This window comes from Phyllobates terribilis, unplaced genomic scaffold, assembly GCF_046119375.1.
Source record: "Phyllobates terribilis strain yellow unplaced genomic scaffold, ASM4611937v1 Scaffold_3__8_contigs__length_932513732, whole genome shotgun sequence".
In the NCBI taxonomy this organism is placed as follows: domain Eukaryota; kingdom Metazoa; phylum Chordata; class Amphibia; order Anura; family Dendrobatidae; genus Phyllobates; species Phyllobates terribilis.
The window spans coordinates 359526012-359548844 of NW_027362763.1; the positions used below are offsets into that span (position 1 = coordinate 359526012).

The 22833-nt window shown below is 42.9% G+C and overlaps 1 protein-coding gene across 3 annotated transcripts in view; it reads left to right on the forward strand.

Annotated features, from left to right (window-relative positions):
- The window catches only part of VWA5B2 (von Willebrand factor A domain containing 5B2), a 100526-nt gene that overhangs the window by 72306 nt on the left and 5387 nt on the right, over positions 1–22833 (forward strand). For 2 of the 3 annotated variants that reach the window (XM_073675324.1, XM_073675325.1), the window contains exons 11-19: positions 5973–6087; positions 6174–6359; positions 6440–6641; positions 6919–7235; positions 7361–7556; positions 12648–12989; positions 13086–13220; positions 13333–13431; positions 14841–14918. In XM_073675324.1, the coding sequence (XP_073531425.1) occupies positions 5973–6087; positions 6174–6359; positions 6440–6641; positions 6919–7235; positions 7361–7556; positions 12648–12989; positions 13086–13220; positions 13333–13431; positions 14841–14918 (1670 nt within the window). The remainder of the gene's footprint in view (positions 1–5972; positions 6088–6173; positions 6360–6439; positions 6642–6918; positions 7236–7360; positions 7557–12647; positions 12990–13085; positions 13221–13332; positions 13432–14840; positions 14919–22833) is intronic. The other variant, XM_073675327.1, reaches the window with a different exon arrangement.

The following is a 22833-nucleotide window of genomic DNA, read 5'->3' on the forward strand; positions in this document are numbered from 1 at the left end:
CGGATGTCACGCGGTCCAATGCAAGTCAATGGCGGCGATTACGCTGCGTGTCCCCAAAATTAATGGACATGCTGCGTATTTTTCCGCAATGATAATCTGCAGCGGAAATTTCCGCAGCATGTGCACAGCACATGCGGATTATCATTGGGGACCATGGGGCAAGTATTACCAAGCGTTTTTTAAGCGTTTTCGCTGTGGAAATTCCGTGGCAAAAACGCTTGAAAAACGCATAGTGGGCACGCAGCCTTACTGTTGCTCTGATTCATTCTTGTCTCGATTATTGCAGCTCACTACTAATCCATTTTTCTTTCACTAAACGCACCCATGTCCAATCTATCATGAATGCAGCATCTAGGTTCATATTTATGTCCAGCCGCTACACAGATGCCTCCTACATGTGCCAGTTTTTACAGTGGTTATCCATCTGCTACAGAATTCAACATAAACTTATCACATTAAGTCATCACTACTTATACAGAAGTGTTCAAAATAATAGCAGTCCAATATGACTAAGCCCAGATTAATCACTGTTTTTGGTGTAAATTATATTACCACATGTCAAACAGTTTACCAGTTGGTGCAGTAGATTCTAAGAAAACCAACAGACTCAGCATTCATGATCTGCATGTTTTTGAGTCTGTGTATTTGAATAATTAATTGAAAGGGGATGTGTTCAAAATAATAGCAGTGTGGAGTTCAATTAGTGAGGTCAATCATTCTGTGAAGAAACAGTTGTGAATCAGGTGGCTCTTATTTAAGGATGAAGCCAGCACATGTTGTACATGCATTCTTCTTGAAAGCCTGAGAAATATGGGTCGTTCAAGACATTGTTCAGAAGAACAGTGTACTTTGATTAAAAAGTTGATTGGAGAGGGTAAAACTTATAAAGAAGTGCAGACAATTATAGGCTGTTCAGCTAAAATGATCCCCAATGCTTTAAAATGGGAAAGCAAAACCAGAGAGACGTGGAAGAAAACAGAAGACTACCATTCAAATGGATCGAAGAATACCAGAATGGCAAAGACTCAGCCAATGATCAGCTCCTGGATGATCAAAGACAGTCTCAAGTTACCTGTGAGTACTGTGACAGTTAGAAGACGCCTGTGTGAAGCTAACCTCTTAGCAAGAAGTCCCCCTGTTAAAAAAAAAAAAAAAAAAAAAAAGACGTACTGAAGCAGATACAATTTACCAAAGAACACATCAACTGGCCTAAAGAGAAATGGAGAAACATTTTGTGGACAGATGAAAGTAAAATTGTTTTTTTGGGGCCCAAGGGCCGCAGACAGTTCGTCAGACGACCCCCAAACTCTGCATTCAAGCCACATTACACTCTGAAGACAGTGAAGCATGGTGGTGCCAGCATCATGATATGGGCATGTTTCTCTTACTATGGTGCCGGACCTATTTACCACATACCAGGGATCATGGACCAGTTTGCATATATTAAAATACTTGAAGAGGTCATGTTGCCTTACGCTGAAGAGGATATGCCCTTGAAATTGGTGTTTCAACAAGACAACGACCCTAAATACACCAGTAAACGAGCAAAATCTTGGCTCCAGTCCAACAAAATTGAGGTTATGGAGTGGCCAGCCCGGATCCCCCCTTAATCTGATAGAACACTTGTGGGGTGACATCAAAAATGCTGTTTCTCAGGCAAAGCCAACAAATGCCAAAAAATTGTGGGATGTAGGTAAAGCATCCTAGGCTGGAATGACAGTTGACAGGTGCCATAAGTTGGTTGACTCTATGCAACATCGATGTGAAGCAGTTCTAAAAAACTGTTGGTATACACCTAAATATTAGGTTAGTGATTCACAGGAATGCTAAATTCTCAAAAAAAAAAAAAAGTACATATTGTGAGTTTGTAAAGACAAATGCAGACACTTCTATTTTTTAGAACAGCCCAGTATTCATTTTTATTATTTTTTGTAAAGGAGTTAAAAAATTATATACATTTCGCTTCATGTTTTGAATTAGAAAACAGTGTGCAATGTTCCTAATGCATTGAAATAAAAACTAGCATAAAGATTTGGGGCTTAACTCATGTTTTTGAACACATTGCTATTATTATGAACACTACTGTACACTACTGTACATTGCTTTTTTATTATTTATTTATATAATGCCATTGATTCCATGGTGCTGTACATGAGAAAGGGTTACATACCAAATATAGATATCACTTACAGTAAACAAACTAACAATGATAGACTAGTACAGAGGGAAGAGGACCCTGTCCTTGCGGGCTTACTACATTCTACAGGAATGAGGAAGGAGAGTGTTAGTAGTTTGAACTGGATACGCTGGGCAATTGGGAGCCAGTGAAGGGATTTGCTAAAGGGGGTAGCAGAGGAGTAGCGATGCGAGAGATGGACCAGTTGCGCAGCAGAGTTAAGGATGGACTGGAGGGGTGCGGGAGTGCTAGCAGTTAGGCCACAGTGGAGGATTTTGCAGTAGTTGAGGCGGGAGATGATGAGGGCATGCACAAGCAGTTTAGTAGATTGAGGGTTGAGGAAAGGACGGATTCTTGACATATTTTTGAGCTGGAGAAGACAGGAGGTGGCGAGAGCTTGGATGTGTGGTTTGAAGGACAGGGCAGAATCAAGGGTTACTCCGAGGCAGCAGATTGCCTGTACAGGGGAAAGCGTGATGTAATTTATTGTGATAGAAAGATCAGATGGGGAATATGCGAGAGATGGAGGAAAAATGATGAGTTCAGATTTGTCCACATTGAGCTTGAGAAAGTGAAAGGAGAAGAAGGAGAATATGGCTGCTAGACATGCTGGGATTCTGGACAGCAGAGAGGTTACATCTGGGTCAGAGAGGTAGATCTGGGTGTCATCAGTGTACAGATGGTACTGGAAGCCATGGGATTTTATGAGCTGTCCCAGGCCAAGGGTATAGATTGAGAAGAGTAGGGGTCCTAGGACAGAGCCTTGAGGGACTCAAACAGAGAAAGGGCGGGATGAGGAGGTAGTGTGGGAGTGGGAGATGCTAAATGTTCGGTAGGAAAAGTATGAGGAGATCCAGGATAGGGCTAGGTTTTTGACACCAAAGGAAGAGAGGATCTGTAGTAGGAGACAGTGATCAACTGTGTCGAAGGCAGAGGACAGGTCAAGAAGAAGGAGTACAGAGAATGGTCTTGTTAGCTTTGGCTGTAAGTCATTAGCAATTTTGGTAAGGGCTGATTCGGTGGAATGGTGGGGTCGGAAGCCAGATTGTCGGTTGTCAAAGAGAGAGTTAGATGAGAAGTGAGAGGAAAATTCAGTGTGAACGTGTTGCTCATGGAGTTTGGAGGCAAATGGGAGCAGCGATATGGGGTGTTAGCTGGACAAGGCGGTTGGGTCGAGGGATGGCTTTTTGAGAATGGGCGTGATTGTGGCAGGTTTGAAGGCAGAGGGGAAGGTACCAGAAGTTTAGTGATAGGTTGAAGAGATGGGTTAGGCATGGGATGAGAGTGGGGTTGAGGTTGGGGAGGAAGTGGGATGAGATCGGGTCGAGTGCACAAGTGGTGAGGTGTGATTTGGAGAGGAAATGAGTAAGGTCTCCTTCAGTGATGTTGGAAAGGGATGTTATGGGGGAAGGACAATGGTCTGGAAAACAAAGGGGTTGTGGTGGTCGGACAGTAAACACTTGCCTTGTTTGGTCAATCTTGTTTTTGAAGTGTGTGGCCAACTCCTCAGCAGAGATGACGGAGGTCAGAGGGGGCAGTGGAGGGCGGAAGAGAGAGTTGAATAACTGTTTGAGGTTGTAGGATAAGGAAGATATGAGGGTTGTGAAGTAGGCCTGTTCAACGGAGGTGAGGGCTGATTTGAATGCGAGTGTTGCTTGTTTGAATGCAGTGAAGTCATCTTGCAAATGTGTTTTTTTCCAACGCCACTCCGCAACCCTGGGTGCTTGTCAAAGCTGTTTAGTGAGATTGTTGTGCCAGGGTTGCCTATTGTCTCGTCGTGCTCTGCCTTGCACAAGAGGGGCGACTGAGTCAGTAGCTGATGTGAGAGTGGCATTGTAGAAAGCAGTGGCGCTGTCTGTGTCGTGGAGTGAAGATATGAATGTCAGCGTTAGAATAGAGTCAGAGTGTCGAGATGTGCAAGGTTTCTGCGGGGGTGTGCTAGTTGCTGGACATGGGTGACAGGTGAGGAGGACAAGGATGAGAACGTGAGTAGATGGTGGTCAGATAGGTGTAGTGGGGAGGTTGTGAGGTTAGATAGGGAGCAAAATTGGGTGAAGATGAGGTCTAGTGTGTGTCCGCCTGTGTGGGTGGCTGAGGAGGACCACTGAGTAAGTCCAAAAGATGAAGTGAGCGACAGGAGTTTGGATGCTGCTGACTGGCGAGTGTCAATGGGGATGTTGAAATCGCCCATGATGATTGTGGGAATGTCAGTAGAGAGAAAGTAAAGAAGCCAGGTGGAGAATTGGTCAATAAATGCTGTGACCGAGCCCGGAGGTCCGTATATGACGGCCACTTGGAGGTTAGAGGGGGAGTAGATACAGAGTGGATTTCAAAAGAAGGGAGAATAGGGGAGGGTAGAGGTGGGATAGGGCTAAAGCTGCAGTTGGTGGAAAGGAGAAGACCCACTCCTCCACCATGTCTGTTACCTGGGCGAGGAGTGTGGGTGAAGTGAAGGCCACCGTAACACAGTTCAGCAGGGGGAGGCAGTGTCACAGGGTGTCAACCATGTCTCTGTTATGCCCAGGAAGGAGAGGTTACGAGAGGTGAAAAGGTTGTGAATAACATGGAGCTTGTTGCAGACAGAGTGGGCGTTACAGAGTGCTCCAGAGAGAGGGAGCAGGGGGGTGGGCGTCCAGGGCACGGGTTTTACATAGGAGAGTTTGCGGTAGTTTGCAGTTGGTTGGAAGCGATAGGAGGGGGAATTGGTGGGAGGAGTAAGCTGTGGGGGTCCAGGATTGAGAGATATCTCTCCAGCAGTGAGAAGCGGAGAGAGGGAGAGCAGGTGGTAGAAGGAGAGTGTCTGGCTTGTTTTATGTTTTGATAGGAAAGATCTGAGGTTGAGGAGCATGTCAGCAGATGAGGTCAGGTGGGGAGGTAAGAGGGAAGTAGAGATGATAATTTGGCTAGAGGATGCTGGGGTATGGGGATAGAAAAGGAGAGTAAGGATTAGTGGTGCAAAGACAGTAAGGGCATATATAAGCATAATGAAAGTTTAAGTTTGAATGAGAAAGAGAAACTAAGTGCAATTAGTAAATAGTTACTCATACCTTCTTGTCACTTCTGGCATATTTCTGTTAGACCCTTAAGAGCGACCCATCAGAGCCAGACCACAGTCAGCCAGACCTGGGTTTCTAGATTTATAAAGCTCTTAACAGCACATGGAGTGGGTCAGGTGTGGGGAGGAGCAGCAGGGAGACTGGTCACAAAAGCACGGGGTGGAGGGGGGGGATAATTAGGAGCTGTAGGCTAAATGCATTAGGAAATAGACAGATAAGGACAAGTGTGTATTGGGATCAAAGAATTGAGGTGATAAAATTTGCAGATGGATCAAACATACCAGGAGACAGATACAATATGGAAAAGGCAGTCAGCAGATTTGCAGGGTGGTTTTGCAGATGGGGTCAAACATACCTGTGGATGATGCAGATTGTCAGATGAAGAGTGGTGATGATATTGGGGCATGTATACCGAGGGGTTATATTTCTGGCATATTTCTGTTAGATCCTTAAGAACGACCCTTCAAAGCCAGATCCTTCAGGCAAGAGCGCACACTCCTATTTTTGAATTATTGAACTATGTGTTACTTTGTAATATCTGATATTGTTTGTACATGTATCCTCTGAATTGTCAAGTACTGCAGAATATGTTGGCACTGTATGAATAAAGTTATTTTTTTATGCTTTGTTATAAAGCATATTTAGCTTTTCTGCAGTGAATTCAGTGTATATCGCATGTTATACTGCTACCAAGATTTGTACATAATGCAAAGACACACAGTAACTTTTCTTCTCTGCAGGGTGTTTGCTTTTGGTCTTGGTGCAAATGTGCATCACAAAATACTTGAGAGAGCTGCCAAGTTAACCAGGGGAACCGTAGAGCTGCTCTCTGAAGGAGAACGACTGCAGCCCAAGGTAAGTTCCAAGTGCTGTTTTCATTCTAATATCATATTTACAAGAAAATTCCTCGTATTTGCTAATCTGCTAATTTGAATTTATAGCTGATTAAATCCTTAAAGAAGGCACTGGAGCCGGTTTTAAGTGACATCACTATTGACTGGTACATGCCAGAAACTATGGAGGCCCTGCTCACCCCCAACGACATTGCTCCACTTTATCCTGGTGACTCGCTTATTAGCTACTGCACTTTATATAACACTGCAAGCTTCAGAAGCAAGAAAGGACCAGTGAGTATAAGACTTGATGAAATGCATGTTCTAATCTCTAGCTTTCCGATTTATTTCCCTGGGTCACTATTATGTTTCAGACACGTGTGGCGAGAGGAGGGTCTCTTAGCTCAGTTTTCCAGTCTCAGGAAGATTCTCAGACCCCAGGGACTACAGACACAAGTTACCAGAACCCATCTGCTGGTATGGAAGACGTGGAAAGAGCTTTACAGGAGATTTCACAAGAAATCTCACTGGAGTTCTCTGCATGGAGTGAAGATCCAGAAAGAACTGAAAGCATTGGTAGGCAATCATCTTGTAGATGGTGGTCCTTTGAGATTTTATAGTGTACATATTATATAGTATGCTTATGTAGTAACCTTTCTAGTGTTGAGTTCCCAAAGGAAAAAAGTAATAAGCACACACTGTACTTTTCTACCTTGTGATAATTTACTTCAACAGGGAGTGACAAAGCACTTGGAAAAAAATATCCAATAGTTCCAATATGAATATTTTGTTTTTTTACACATAACCATAGCATGAATCTATGGTCTGCGACTAATGACACTGTTTTGTTTAGGTGGAGATGAATCTCAAATAAGTGATATAAGGAAACGGATTGTACGTTCCTCTTATGTGCAGGAACAGTATATGCTCACTCATTGTTCAGTTAGCACTGAGCCAACTCAAGCACCAACACAACCTTCCATGTGCAGTGACCACACTCGTGCAACTAGCCATGGCTCTACTAGCGGCGAGTCAGTAGGTTCCAGAGAAACTGTTTCAGGAGACTGTGTAATGCCTTACTCTAGAAAAGTCTGCAATCAGGGAAAGAAGAGTATTTCGCAGAATGAAGGAATCTGTGCACTCAACCAAAGTTCATCCCCATCTTGTAAGGTAAGATGGCAGTAATTGCATTTTGGACTAGCTATCATTGACAAGTTAATGTATGGAGAATATAAACAAATGTAGAAGTTTTTTGCCAATAGCATGTAGTCTATAACTGTGCCTCTTGCCAACAGGTTACAGTAACACAAAGCACAGAGGAACTGGTTCGAAAAAAAGCTCTTATTCATGCTACCATGTCTGGACGCAGTTTCTCATCCCCCCATGGAGAATTGGACCTGCTTCGATTACGCACTGTCTTGGACAAAGTATCACAGAACCAGGATCCTGAAGATGTTAATGCAAAGCGCACAGAGGGACTATGTGATTTCTGTAAGCAAATTTCTGGATGACGATAGAGTCATAAATGATAAAGGATACACCGCTTGTGAGGTGATCTCTAAAATATAGTAGTAGCTTAAATACAGGATATTGTGCCAGTATATGCACATAATAATTTTATCCAGTTTAGTAAATACTAATGGACCTGACTTTGACTTGTTCCTTTATATAGAATTTTATAAATGTGGCTTAAAAATTATTCCTAGTACAATTTTACTTTTTTTTAAATTTCAAACTACCACATCAATATATTTTATATTAACCACTTCGCACCAGAGCCTGTTTTTGCCTTCGTGACCGGGCCAATTTTTTCAATTCTGACCACTGTCACTTTATGAAGCAATTACTCTGGAACGCTTCAACGGATCCCCCTGATTCTGAGATTGTTTTTTCGTGACATATTGTACTTCATGATAGTGGTAAAATTTCTTTGATATCACATGCGTTTATTTGTGAAAAAATCGGAAATTTGGCGAAAATTTTGAAAATTTTGCAATTTTCAAACTTTGAATTTTTAAGCCCTTAAATCAGAGAAATATGTCACACAAAATACTTAATAAATAACATTTCCCACATGTCTACTTTACATCAGCACAATTTTGGAACCAAAATTTTTTTTTGTTAGGGAGCTATAAGGGTTAAAAGTTGACCAGCGATTTCTCATTTTTCCAACAAAATTTACAAAAACATTTTTTTAGGGACCACATCATATTTGAAGTCACTTTGAGGGGTCTTTATGACAGAAAATACCCAAAAGTGACACCGTTCTAAAAACTGCACCCCTCAAGGTGCTCAAAACCACATTCAAGAACTTTATTAACCCTTCAGGTGCTTCACAGAAATTTTTGGAATGTGGAAGAAAAAAATTAACATTTAACTTTTTTCACAAAAATGTTACTTTAGACCCAATTTTTTTTATTTTCACAGGGGTAACAGGAAAAAAATGGACCCCAAAATTTTTTGTGCAATTTCTCTTGAGCGTGCTGATACCCCATATGTGAGGGAAAACCACTGTTTGGGCGCACGGCAGGGCTCGGAAGGGAAGGAGCGCCATTAGACTTTTTGAATGTAAAATTTGTCTGAATAATTAGCAGACGCCATGTTGCGTTTGGAGAGCTCCTGATGTGCCTAAACAGTGGAAACCCCCCACAAGTGACACCATTTTGGAAACTAGACCCCTTAGGGAACTTATCTAGATGTGTGGTGAGCACCTTGAACCCCAAGGTGCTTCACAGAAGTTTATAATATTGAGCTGTAAAAATAAAATTTTCACATTTTTCCCACAAAACCGTTTTTCATCCCTTAATTTTGCATTATCATAAGGGTAATAGGATAAATTGCACCATGAAATTTGTTGTGCAATTTCTCCTGAACACGCTGATACCCCATATGTGGAGGCAAATTACTGTTTGGGCGCATGGCAGGGTTTGAAAGGGAAGGAGCGCCATTTGACTTTTTGAATGTAAAATTTGTTTGAATAATTAGCAGACGCCATGTCGCATTTGGGGAGCCCCTAATGTGACTAAACAGTGGAAACCCCCCACAAGTGCCACCATTTTGGAAACTAGACCCCTTAGGGAACTTATCTAGATGTGTGGTGAGCACCTCGCACCCCCAGCTGCTTCACAGAAGTTTATAATATTGAGCCGTAAAAATAAAATTTTCACATTTTTCCCACAAAAAATCTTTTTCATTCTCTAATTTTGTATTATCATAAGGGTAACAGGATAAATTGCACCATGAAGTTTGTTGTGCAATTTCTCCTGAACACGCCGATACCCCATATGTGAGGGAAAACCACTGTTTGGGCGCACGGCAGGGTTTGAAAGGGAAGGAGCGCCATTTGACTTTTTGAATGTAAAATTTATTTGAATAATTAGCGGACGCCATGTCACATTTGTGGAGCCCCTAATGTGTCTAAACAGCGGAAACCCCCCACAAGTGCCACCATTTTGGAAACTAGACCCCTTAGGGAACTTATCTAGATGTGTGGTGAGCACCTTGCACCCCCAGCTGCTTCACAGAAGTTTATAATATTGAGCCGTGAAAATAAAATTTTCACATTTTTCCCATAAAAAATGTTTTTCATCCCCTAATTTTGCATTATCATAAGGATAACCGGAGAAATTGCACCATGAAATTTGTTGTACAATTTCTCCTGAGTACGCCGATACCCCATATGTGGGGGAAAACCACTGCTTTGGTGTACGGCAGGGTTCGGAAGAGAAAGGAGCGCTATGTTGGCTGGGATAGGCAGCAGACACCATGTCACATTTGAAGAGTCGCTGACATGCCAAAACAGCAGAAACCTCCACAAATGACCCCATTTTGTAAACTACACCTCTCAAGGAATTCATCTAGGGAAGTAGTGAGTATTTTTTAATTTTTAAATTTATACCATTGGGCAGTGAAAAAATCATAATTATATTTTTACCACAAAAAAATGTTTTACCCTCAGATTTTACATTTTCACACAGGGCAATGGGTAAAAATGGTGCCGAAATGTGTCACACAATTTCTTCTAAAAGTGTCAATACCCCATATGTGGCTGTATCGTACCGCTTAGCCATACGGTGAGATCTGGGGGGGACGGAGTGCTATTTGACAATTGGAGAACAAATTATTGTAGAATAGGCATTTGGATTTGGGAGCACAAAATTTTCTGAATTTCTTTTGGGGGGCAAGGGTCATTTTGCTTTTCCAGAGCCTTTCTGCTACCAGTAACTTGGAAGTCCCTTATATTTTTAACAGATGACGGACCTGAGTGGGGACTAGCTTTTTTTGAGGACTGAGTTGAAGCTTTTATTGGGAACATTTTACGTAACATTTATCCGGCGCTCTAGGCTGAGCACTTACATCGGGGTTTCCATCTAAATTTCCAAGTGATGTAATTCAGATGAAACCCCTGCAGGATCCATTCACTGTAATGAGGCAGCAGAGTTACTCTGGACACCGTCTGGCCTCTGTGTAGCGGTGTCCTTTTTTTCAGAAGTGCACAAAACTGTGGCCAACCGCACTTTTATGCACGCCTAAAACAAATGACACCGTGGGATCCCAGGCTAGACGGCGTCCACAGTGGCCTATATCTGTCTCATTACAGGGAATCTTCCGTCATGGGTTCCGGCTGAATCATGTATTTCAGAGATTTACACGGAAACTCTGGTGTAAGTGCTCAGCGCAGAGCACAGGATAAATGTGGGCAGAGCCTTACTGGGATCTTTGGGGACATAATAAACAAATCAGTAGCAGGTGAAGAATTGGTTTTATTTATTTTTTACGCCGTTCCTAGTGTGATATAACTGATTAGATTACTTTATTCTTCGGGTCGGTGTGATTACAGAGATACCAGATTGATATCGGGTTTTTATGACTGACAGCTGTCACACACTAAAAGACGCTTTTTTTGCAAAATCTAGTTTTTGCATCACCATATTTTGAGAGCTATAATTTTTCCATATTTCGGCCGACAGAGTCATGTGACGGCTTGTTTTTTGCGGGACGAGTTGACATTTTTATTGGTACCATTTTTGGGGACGTGACATTTTTTGATCGCTTTCTATTCCGTTTTTTGGGAGGTAAAATTAACAAAAACAAACAATTCAGGAATTGTTTTTTGAGTTTTTTTTTTATGCCGTTCTGCGTGTGGTAAAAGTGATCAGGCAGCGTTATTCTTCGGGTCAGTACGTTTACAGCGATACTACACTTACTGTATTTTTTTTATGTTTTGGCGTTTTAACACAATAAAACTATTTTATAGAAAAAAATATTTTTTTTGCATTGCTTTATTCTGAGCGCTATAACTTTTTTATTTTTCGGCTGATGGAGCTGTATGGCGGCTTTTTTTTTGCGTAACAAGATGACGTTTTCAGTGGTACCATTTTTATTTCTATTTTGTTTTTTGATCGCATTTTTTTCCACTTTTTGTTTGGCAATATGATGAAAAAGCATATTTTTTTGCTCCGTTTTTTATTTATTTTTATTACGGTGTGCACAGAAGGAGTTAATTAGTGTGACAGTTTTATAGCTCGGGTTGTTTCGGACGCGGCGATACCAAATATGTGTACTTTTTTTGGTTTTGTAAAAATATACGGATTTATTGGTTTAATATTTTATTTATTTATTTTTATTTATTTTGTGATTTTTTTATTAATAGTTTAAAAACTTTTTTTTTACTTTTTTTCACATTTTTACTTAGTCCCTGTATGGGACATTAATCTTTATTTTTCTGATCTCTGATCTCATGTAATGTAATAGACATATATTACATTACATGAGATCTTCCCTGACTGTTTCAGTCAGAGTCTCCTGTCTGGCTACAGCTGCAGCTGAGCCAGACAGGACACCATATATGGCAGAGCTGGAGGCGGTCATGTGACCTCCAGCTGCCATAGCAACCCCAGGTCCTGGAAGGACACGGAGGTCTTCGGAGAGGTAAGTTGACGACCCCCTCTCCTCCTGCTGTCTCCTATATGCCGTGATCACTATAGATCACAGCATATAGAAGACAGCTAAGGGTTAACATCACTGGGACCTGATCTAATCAGGTCCCGATGATGTTCCCTGTCAGAGCTAACGCTCTGCACCGGAATCGCAGCGCTTGCAGGACCCTAGGGGTCCTGAGCGCTGCGAGACCACCCACCGTTTTTAAACGTCGGCGCTGCACAGAGCCCGGCAAGCGCCGACGTTTATCTACAGTGGGCGGTCGGGAACCGGTTAATAACTGTTGAAGTATTAAAGCACTAGTAATTCATTATTATACAGTAATATTAACATGGCAATTGATTACATGACTAACAGAACACTTAAAAAAAGTAATAAATTAGAATAAATCTTTGCTTAGTATCTTCTTCTTTCTTCTCATATTGCAATATAACTGGGCCTTTGTGTGCTGGGAAAAGTTGTCACCCCAGATGTCTTTACCGATTTCTAGATCCCAGTTGTGCATTAGATTGATCAATCTATCTTAAAGTTGTCTGAGAGCATCAGATAAAATCTCATAAAAAGTTAATATGATAGTCTATATCTTAATAGTTTTCTAATGAATATTTTATTCTATTATTGCTTCTATTCTCCATTATTCAGTGAATGGTCAGCTTCCTTCTCCTGCACAGCTGGACTGGGACATGCTGGTGGATGCACAGTATCTTTTCTCAGCATCTCCAACTGTGGATGCAACAAATATGGGCTCTGGGGTCAGCAATGAATCTGGTTGGCAGTGTCGAGCTGTAATCCATGGCTACATTGGAAGCAACAACCATTCCTGGGAAACAACAATAAGCCTGGAGACACTTTTGAATAGTGCTGGAGAGGATTTTGGATCAGATACTGAGAGTGAAAAATCTTATGACCTGCACCAGTTGGCTGCACATTCTGTGATCCGAGACCATGAGGATACGGCCTGGAGAGAGTCTGACATTGAACACGGTAACACCTGCCTTCTAATGTCTCACACAAGCACACGTATCTAGTAATTTCATTGTATGTGTTTATCATCTAACTTTATACAAACATCCATTGTAGGTTCTTCTCGACGATTCCGATTGAAAGCCATACAGACCAGCAAGTCTTGCTCACAAGCCTCAGTTTTTACTTGTCATATGCCTGTAGACCCAGATACCCAGGATGAACTTCCAGGTCAAATGATTGTGCGTAGAGGTAAGGAATTGGTATGACTTACAGTGATTTCTAAATTCATGTCATAAGTGATGGCACCCCCCCCCCCCAAAAAAAAAAAAAAAAAACATCTCTGTGCTGGCTTTGATATTAGGTGGACGCAGTAGAAGAAGTGGCAGCTCAAACTCTGGGAACTGGAGTGTAGCAGATAACAGACACTCCGAATCCATGGAAGACACATTTGAAAATGCAGGTAACTGGATATCCATCCATCATGTCATGGGAAATGGTATTTTATCTTGTATATTATTTTGTCATTTTACTTTCAGTTCTAGTGACTATAGATTATTTGGAGAACAACATATCTAATGTGAAATGCCACAGTTTCCTACATTCAATAAATCGGAAAAAAAGGCTAAACTGCAACTTTTAGGGTATATGCAGAAAAATATTTAGATTTGAGAGTCCTCAGTGGTTGATACCTTTTAATGGCTAACTGAAAAGATGGTAACAAATTGCAAGCTTTCGAGACTACGCAGGATTCTTCATCAGGCTAATATACCACAAAATCTGAGGAGTCACATACCATCTTTTCAGTTAGCCATTAAAACGTATCAACCACTGAGGACTCTCAAATCTAAATATTTTTCTATCTACTGGCTAACACGGTACAAGAATATATATTTTCCCTATATCAAAATAGGGTATATGTACACACAGCAGATTTGTTACAGAAATTTTAGAGACCATATCCATTCTTAACATCTGAATGGGATTGTTTTAGCAGCAGGCACAGATAATTCTGTAAACCTATGTCAGATGAATAGCACAGGCTTAGAAATTCCTGCAACCAATCTTAAATATCTTTTATAGCATATTATTTGCAAAATAACAATTCTGGAGCATAGCTCTGTAACTCAATAACTCGTACTAGAAATGTATGCATAAATTGATGACTGGGTGTTACCAGTTGGGGCTTATCTCTACACCAAGGGTGGAAAATCTGGTGTCAGGACGTAATCTTTCATTGCACGCGCCTCAGTGCTCAGTAGTGAACATTGCGTGCTCGTGCTCACAGAGCAAGAAGAAATTAATGGGCCAGTGGCCGTCAAAATACAGCTGCCGGCCCTAGGACTGCGGTCCTTGGGAATCTGCCCGGGGGCTGGATAAAAGGTCATTGAGGGCCGTAAACAGCCCACCTTAGGTTCCCCACCCCTTCTCTGCACGGGTTCATATTGGCCAGTATGTGCTGACAAGGCCAGACTGTATGGACACACCACTTTGGCATGACAGGAAAGCGAACAGCTCCGCCTTAACATTTTAGTAATGTGATATAAAAATATTATTAAAGGGGGCATTTATGCCATATTTATGCCATTTATGCCATATTCACAAGATTAGGTAGTCCCATTCTGGAAATGGGTGCGGGTTCTTGTCAGTCTTTTATGGCACATTCTGTGCATATGCCATAAATATGTAAGGTTTAAAAACCCCTTTCACACTATCAGAAAGGCATATTGTAAAGATGCTTTAGCCACATGCCATTTCTGATTATTTGAAAATGTCAACAAATTACTAAAATCATACTTAACTTTTAACATGTAGCAAAAATATTCTCTTAAAATGCAGCAGTTCAATTCTATACATTTTTCCTCGTAACAGGCAGAACACCACTTCCACCATCCTCTCCACTAGGAATAGCATCTGAAAATGGTTTGGACAAAATGGGAGGCCATGAAGGTGGGTTTACAGTTAAAGGGGGGCATTTGCAACATCACACTATATATTTTACTATATTTTGTGCCATCTGTACTTTCATTTGGAATACAGATGATGGCAGTGAAAGGTTCAGCTCAGCATCTGTGGCTCACTAACTCTGGGGATAAGCCTGCTGCCAGAGATTGTTCTGATAAGCGGGTAAGAGAAGACAGGTGCTGACTAGTGATGAGCGAGCATGCTCGTCACTACTCGTTACTCACCTGAGCATCACTGTGCTCGAGATGCTCTTTACTCGGCTCTTTTACTGCAGTAATAATTGTGAAATTTTTTGGAAGCTGCCAAATATTCTACTCCATTTAAAGTGTGCCAATTGTGCGTTCAAAACATATCCACACTTGGCCGCTGACCAATAGCATTGCTATACCGCCACTGCATAAAAACTTGGTCATCAAAGGTGATCAAATATTACTGTGGTAATAATCGTGAAATTTTTTTGGAAGCTGACAAATATTATACTCCATTTAAAATGGGTAAGCCGCGTGGTAAGGGGAAGTGGACGTGATGCTGAAGGTGCACGCAGAGGCCGAGGCCATGGGCAAGGTGAAACTGTGCCTGCTGCAGGAGCACAACAAACACCCCCCACATCATGTCGACCTAGCTTTCTGTCCCACTTTCTAGGGGGCGCGGAACACCACTCTTGAAGCCAGACCAGTGTGAAAAGGTTGTTGGTTCAATGGCAGATAATACTTTGTCAGTTTGCCACCACTACCCTGTCTTCCACACGATCCAGTCTCAGTAGCCGTGAGTCTGGACCACATATTCCTCACCCTGACCCTCCTTCCTCCCACCATGCCGAGCGCCCGGAGACAAATGATCCCACACTTGGACACTCCGAAGAGCTGTTCACATTTCCATTTATAGATTCTGGCCTCTCGCCCTGCCCGCTTCAAATGGGACAGGAGGAGATCTCATGTACCGATGCCCAAATATTTTAGCAGCCACGGTCACAAGAAGGCGAAGGTGGACAAGTGCAATTACTGTCGCAAAGGTGGATGATGATGAGACACAATTGTCAGAAAGTCAGGAGAAGGACCAGGGTGCGTACGTGGAATACGAGGTGGTGGCTGATAAAGTCACTGACCCAACCTGGGAAGGTGACATGCATAGTGAGGACAGCAGCGGCCAGGGAGAGGGAGCCATAGCTCCACAACAGGCAGGAAGAAGCAGTGGGATGGCCACAGACAAAAGGAGGGCAACTGTTCCCCAGAACACTAACATGAGGAAAGTTGCCAGTCCAACTGTTAGGTCTTCCCGAGTCTGGCTCTTTTTTAAAGACTGTCCAGTTAACCCAAAAAAGGCCATTTGCAATATCTGCCATGCCAGCATCAGCAGGGGCAGCAAAACTACCAGCCTGACCACTACCAGCATGCTTAGGCACAACAGCAAAGCACCCGACTAGTTAAGTCGAACGCCAGGGTCCAGAGAGTGTCTGCAGGTGATACCACTGCCTGTTCCTCTGTTGTGCATGCACGCCAATCCTCTGTCCATGATGCAGACGAGGTTGCCTCCCAGCCTGCACCTGTCATTGCATACTAGCAAACACCACCATCAGCAACCACGTCCACGTCCCAGCGCAGCGTTCAGTTGTCCCTACCCCAGTCCTTGGAACACAAGCGCAAATACACAGCCACCCACCCACAGGCCACAATACTAAACTGCCACATTTCCAGATTGCTTGCACTGGAAATGTTGCCTTTTAGGCTTGTGGAGATGGCAGCTTTCTGCAACCTCATGGCAGCGACTGTCCCTCGGTACTCCGTCTCCAGCCACCACTATTTCTCCCAGTGTGCCATCCCCGCCTTACACTAGTACGTGTCCCAGAATATTACCTGTGCCCTCACCAATGCAGTTACTGGGAAGGTCCACCTAACCACAGACAGGGTGGACAAGTGCTTGTGGCCAGGGACGGTACATTTCACAGACGGCACACTGGTTGAATATTGTGGAAGTCCGGGACTGAGTCAGACCCTGTGACCGAACACGTGCTACTGACTCCGAGAATTGTGGGCCTTGATTCATTCAGGGTTGCCCCCACCTTCTACAGCAGCTCCTTTATCTCCTCCTGCTCTTCAGCCTCTATCTTCGAAACAACCACATCAGTCGAAAGCTGAAACCATTGCAGCACTGCCTTAGCCAAGCAGCAACAGGCTCTGCTGAAGCTAATCTGCTTAGGTGACAAACCGCACAAACAAACAGAGCAGGCAGATCTGTGGCTCTCACCCCTGAACCTACAACCAGGCATGGTTGTGTATGACAATGGCCGGAACCAGGTGGCGGCTCTGAAGCTTGGCAACCTCGCACACTTACCATGCCTGGCCCATGTGCTCAACTTAGTGGTTCAGCGGTTTCTCAAAACCTACCCTGACCTGCCTGAGCTGCTTGTGAAAGTAAGCCACGTGTGTTCCCAATTCTGAAAGTCAGTTACAGCTTCCGCCGCCCTAGCAGTGCTTCAGCAGCTTTTGCAGCTTCCAGTTCACCAACTGGTGTGTGATGTCACCTCGCATTGGAACTCAACGTTGCACACGTTGGCAAGAATTTGTGAGCAGCAGAGGGCAGTTGTTGACTACCAGCTTCAACACGCCCGTCGGTATTCCGGTCAGCCTCCGCACATAAGAGCTGATGAGTGGGCATGGATGTCTGACATCTGTGCGGTTCTCCAAAACTTTGAGGACTCCACCAAGATGCGGCGATGACACCATAATTAGCATCAACATCCCGCTTCTCTGTCTACTGAAATGCTCGCTGCTCACAATTAAAGAGGAGGCTTTACAGGTGGATGGAGCAAGGAACTATACAGGGTGATGCTATATAGCCCAGCCTCATCTCTATGCAGATTGGGTGATAATGAGAAGGAACAGGAGCTGGTTTCCTGCGCTACAGACTATACTACCCACACCACATTCATCCCATCTATTCATGGTGGATGGCCTGAAAAGCGGGAGGAGAGGGAGAAAGAGGGGGGAGAACCAGGAGGATGAGAACATGGACAGTTGTCTTCTTGGTGGGGACAGGGAACTTTTCACTGTTGGCAGTCTGGCACATGTGGCTGAGTTTATGTTCCGCTGCCTTCCCCTGACGTTGTACGCAATTTGGGCAACAGTAATTACTGGTTGGTCACACTTCTAAACCTAGGCTACAAGGATAACTTTCCATCTCTCTTTCCCGTGGCGGAGAGGTCTAATAAAATGTTGCAGTACCAGAAGGACCCTGTCGAAGAATTCTTAAAAAAAAAATTCCCATCTGACAACGCAGGCGGCAGAGGTCGCAGCTCCTTGGACAATCAAGGCATACAGGCAAGGGAGACACAAATCAGATGCAGCAGAGGAGGGAACACTCTCAAAGGTGTGGGACATTTTTCTCAGACCCTCCCAGCGCCCAGGGCCCTGATGCACGGGGTACTCTGACAAGAAGATGCTGTAGGAGTACCTTGGAGACCGTACCAGTGTCCTCCGTGATTCCTCTGTGCCTTACAACTATTGGCTATCCAAGCTGGATACGTGGCATGAACTGTCTCTGTAAGCCTTGGAGGTACTGGCCTGCCGCTAGTGCTTTGTCAAAGTGGGCTTTTAGTGCCGCTGGGGACATTATAACTGATAGGTGCATCCCCCTGTCAACTGAAAATGCTGACAGGCTGACTCTTATCAAAGTGAACAAGGCCTGGATTGGCCCAGACTTTTCAACACCACCGGATGACAGCAGCGGAACATAAAATCAAATCCAGTGGTTTTTTTTGGTCTATTCCCATGCACCCCTTCACACCCAAACATTGGTATACGCCTCAGGATTTTGTCTATTTTATGTCGTCCTCCTTCACCACCATATCAGTAGGGTGACCATGCAACACCCACATTATTTTTTTAAGGGTGTTTATGATGCCCGTAGGAACTATTTTTAGAGGCCTACCTCTAACATTCTATAAAATATATATGTATACCTCCCAGGGGTAAGTGTTTTTCAGCCCATGCACTTAGTACATGGGCATTATCAGTCTAGGAGACCCACTCCTTAATAATGGGATTTTTTTTTTTTTTTACTGAGGCCCTCCACTGCGTCTCTTCAAAGTGGTATTGGAGTGCATCCAAATTTTTGGCAGCCCTTAAACTTACTGCATATAAAATAACAGTCTAGGAGACCCACTCCTTAATTTTTAATACAATATTGCTGAGGCCCTCTACTACGTCTCTTCAAAGTGGTATTGGAGTGCTTCCTAATTTTTGGCAGACCTTGCACTTACTGCATATGTAATAACAGTATAGGAGACCCACTCCTTAATAATAAGAAGGCCAATTCAAATCGATTCTATATTTTACAATATTACCTCTCTTATCTGCAATTCATGTATGGGTGAGGTATCGCACTCGGGATAGTGTATTACATACATCCAGCCTGCTGCTGCAAAAAAAATCTATTCTATTCCCTATTAATACCACTGTTGCATTTAGAATAGGGACAGGTTCTAGGTATCATCAGCGGGAAATGAGTGTTCATTCTGGTTGCATACATCTCTTACACTGTCTATAACTTGATTGCTTTTTTCCAAAAATCATTGACAGATTTATTTTTTTAATATAATCTGTACTCAGAAATACATCAAAGCAGGCAGGGTTGCTTGCGTTGCTCCACAGTTTGATGGTGCCACAAACAAATAAAAACCCCTTCGGGGCCGGTTAAAGTCTATTTTTTATTCTACAATATTACGTCTCTTATCTGAAATTTGTGTACGGGTGATCTATCGCACTATGGATAGCGTATTACACGGATCCAGCCAGGGATTATTGCTTTATACTCCTTGATGCTGCAACCCAAAAAAAAACCAAACAAAACAAATATTTTATTCTGATTGATATTGCTGTTAGCTGCATTTAAATAGGGACAAGTACTAGGTGGTAACATCGGCTGGAAATGAGTGTTCATTCTGGCCAAATACATATCCTCCACAGTGCATAATTTGATTTATTTTTTCCATGCACTCATTGACCGATTCATAATTTTTAACTGTGATCTGTATTCAGAAATTCATCAAAGAAGCAGGGTTGCTTGCATTCGTTCACAGTTTGGTGCCGCCACGTTCAGTGTGTACGGAAAGTATTCAGACCCCTTTACATTTTTCACTCTGTTTCATTGCAGCCATTTAGTAAATTCTAAAAAGTTCATTTTTTTCCCATTAACCCCTTTACAGCCTGGGGCGTAATAGTACACACAAGGCTGTCACCCCCTGTTCAGCGCTGGCTCCGGCGCTGAGCCCACACTGACCCGGGCACATGTCAGCTGATTTATACAGCTGACATGTGCCCGCAACAGCTGCGGGTGGAATCGCGATCCACCCGCGGCTGTTAACATGTTACATGCCGCAGTCAATCTCTGACAGCGGCATTTAACAGCACAGCGCCGGAAGCGCGTCACTTACCGCGCCCATCGGTGACCCCATCACATGATCGCGGGTCACTGATGGGTGGGCATGACAACCTTGGGTCTGCAGCAGACCCTAGTGGTTGTCATGTAAAGATTACTATGAGCGCCACCTAGTGGTCGGCGCTCATAGTACAGGAGCATTTCTGCTACATAGAGGTGATCTGCTCATCACCTCTATGTAGCAGAGGCGATCGGACAGTTGCTGCTTCTAGCTTATGGCGACTATAGAAGCAAGCAAAAAGTGTATAAAAAAGTTTTTAAAAATATTACAAAAATTTAAAAAATATAAAAGTTTAAATCACCCCCCTTTCGCCCCATTCAAAAAAAAAAACAAAAAACCCATATACACATATTTGGTATTGCCGAGTTCAGAATTGCCCAATCTATCAATATAAAAAAAGAATTAAACGCCAGAATTATGGGTTTTGGTCACCTCAACATTGCAATAAAATGCAATAAAGGGCGATCAATACAACAGATCTACCCCAAAATGGTATCAATAAAAACGTCAGCTCGGCGCGCAAAAAATAAGCCCTCAGCCGGCCCCAGATCCCAAAAAATGGAGACGCTACGGGTCTTAAAAAAAAAAAAAAAAAAAGGCGCCATTTTCTAAGTAAGCTTTGGATTTTTTTTTCACCACTTATTTAAAAAAGAACCTATACATGTTTGGTATCTACGAACTCATAATGACCTGGAAAATAATAATTGCAGGTCAGTTTTAGCATTCAGTGAACGTGGTAAAAAAAAAAAAAAAAACATCTGTGGTATTGCACTTATTTTTGCAATTTCACCGCACTTGGATTTTTTTTCCCGTTTTCCAGTACACGATATGGTAAAACCAGTAATGTCGTTCAAAAGTAAAACTCGTCCTGCAAAAAAATAAGCCCTCACACGGCCATATTGACCAAAAAATAAATACGCTATGGCTCTGGGAACAAGGGGAGCAAAAAACGAAAATGCAAAAATGGAAAATCACAGGGTCCTTAAGGGGTTAATGTACACTCTGCACCCCATCTTGACTGGAAAAAAACTGAAATGTAGAAATTTTTGCAAATTTATTAAAAAAGAAAAACTGAAATATCACATGGTCATAAGTATTCAGACCCTTTGCTCAGTATTGAGTAGAAGCACCCTTTTGAGCTAGTACAGCCATGAGTCTTTTTGGGAATGATGCAACAAGCTTTTCACACCTGGATTTGGGGATCCTCTGCCATTCTTCCTTGCAGATCCTCTCCAGTTCCGTCAGGTTGGATGGTGAACGTTGGTGGACAGTCATTTTCAGGTCTCTCCAGAGATGCTCAATTGGGTTTAGGTCAGGACTCTGGCTAGGCTAATCAAGAATGGTTACAGAGTTGTTCTGAAGCCACTCCTTTGTTATTTTAGCTGTGTGCTTAGGGTCATTGTATTGTTGGAAGGTGAACCTTCGGCCAAATCTGAGGTACAGAGCACTCTGGAAGAGGTTTTCATCCAGGATATCTCTGTACTTGGCCGCATTCATGTTTCCTTCAATTGCAACCAGTCGTCCTGTCCCTGCAGCTGAAAAACACCCCCATAGCATGATGCTGCCAGCACGTTTCACTGTTGGGATTGTATTGGGCAGGTGATGAGCAGTGCCTGTTTTTTTCCACACATACCGCTTAGAATTATCACCAAAAAGTTCTATCTTCGTCTCATCAGACCAGAGAATCTTATTTCTCATAGTCTGGGAGTCCTTCATGTGTTTTTGAGCAAACTCTATGCGGACTTTCATATGTCTTGCACTGAAGAGAGGCTTCTGTCGGGCCGCTCTGCCATAAATGCCTGACTGGTGGAGGGCTGCAGTGATAGTTGATTTTATGGAACTTTCTCCCATCTCCCTACTGCATCTCTGGAGCTCAGCTACAGTGATCTTGGGGTTCTTCTTTACCTCCCTCACTAAGGCTTTTCTCCCACGATTGCTCAATTTGGCTGGACGGCCAGGTCTAGGAAGACTTCTGGTGGTCCCAAACTCCTTCCATTTAAGGACTATGGAGGCCACTGTGCTCTTAGGAACCTTGAATAATGCAGAAATTCTTTTATAACCTTGACCAGATCTGTGCCTTGCCACAATTCTGTCTCTGAGCTCCTTGGACAGTTCCTTTCAGCTCATGATTCTCATTTGGTCTGACATGCACTGTGAGCTGTGAGGTCTTATATAGACAGGTGTGTGCCTTTCCAAATCAAGTCCTATCAGTTTAATTAAACACAGCTGGACTCCAATGAAGGAGTAGAACCATCTCAAGGAGGATCACAAGGAAATGGACAGCATGTGACTTAAATATGAGTGTATGACCATGTGATATTTCAGTTTTTCTATTTTTAATAAATTTGCAAAAAATTCCACATTTGTTTTTTTTTCAAGATGGGGTGCAGAGTGTACTTTAATGAGAAAAAAAATGAAGTTTTTAAGAATTTACCAAATGGCTGCAATGAAACAAAGTGAAAA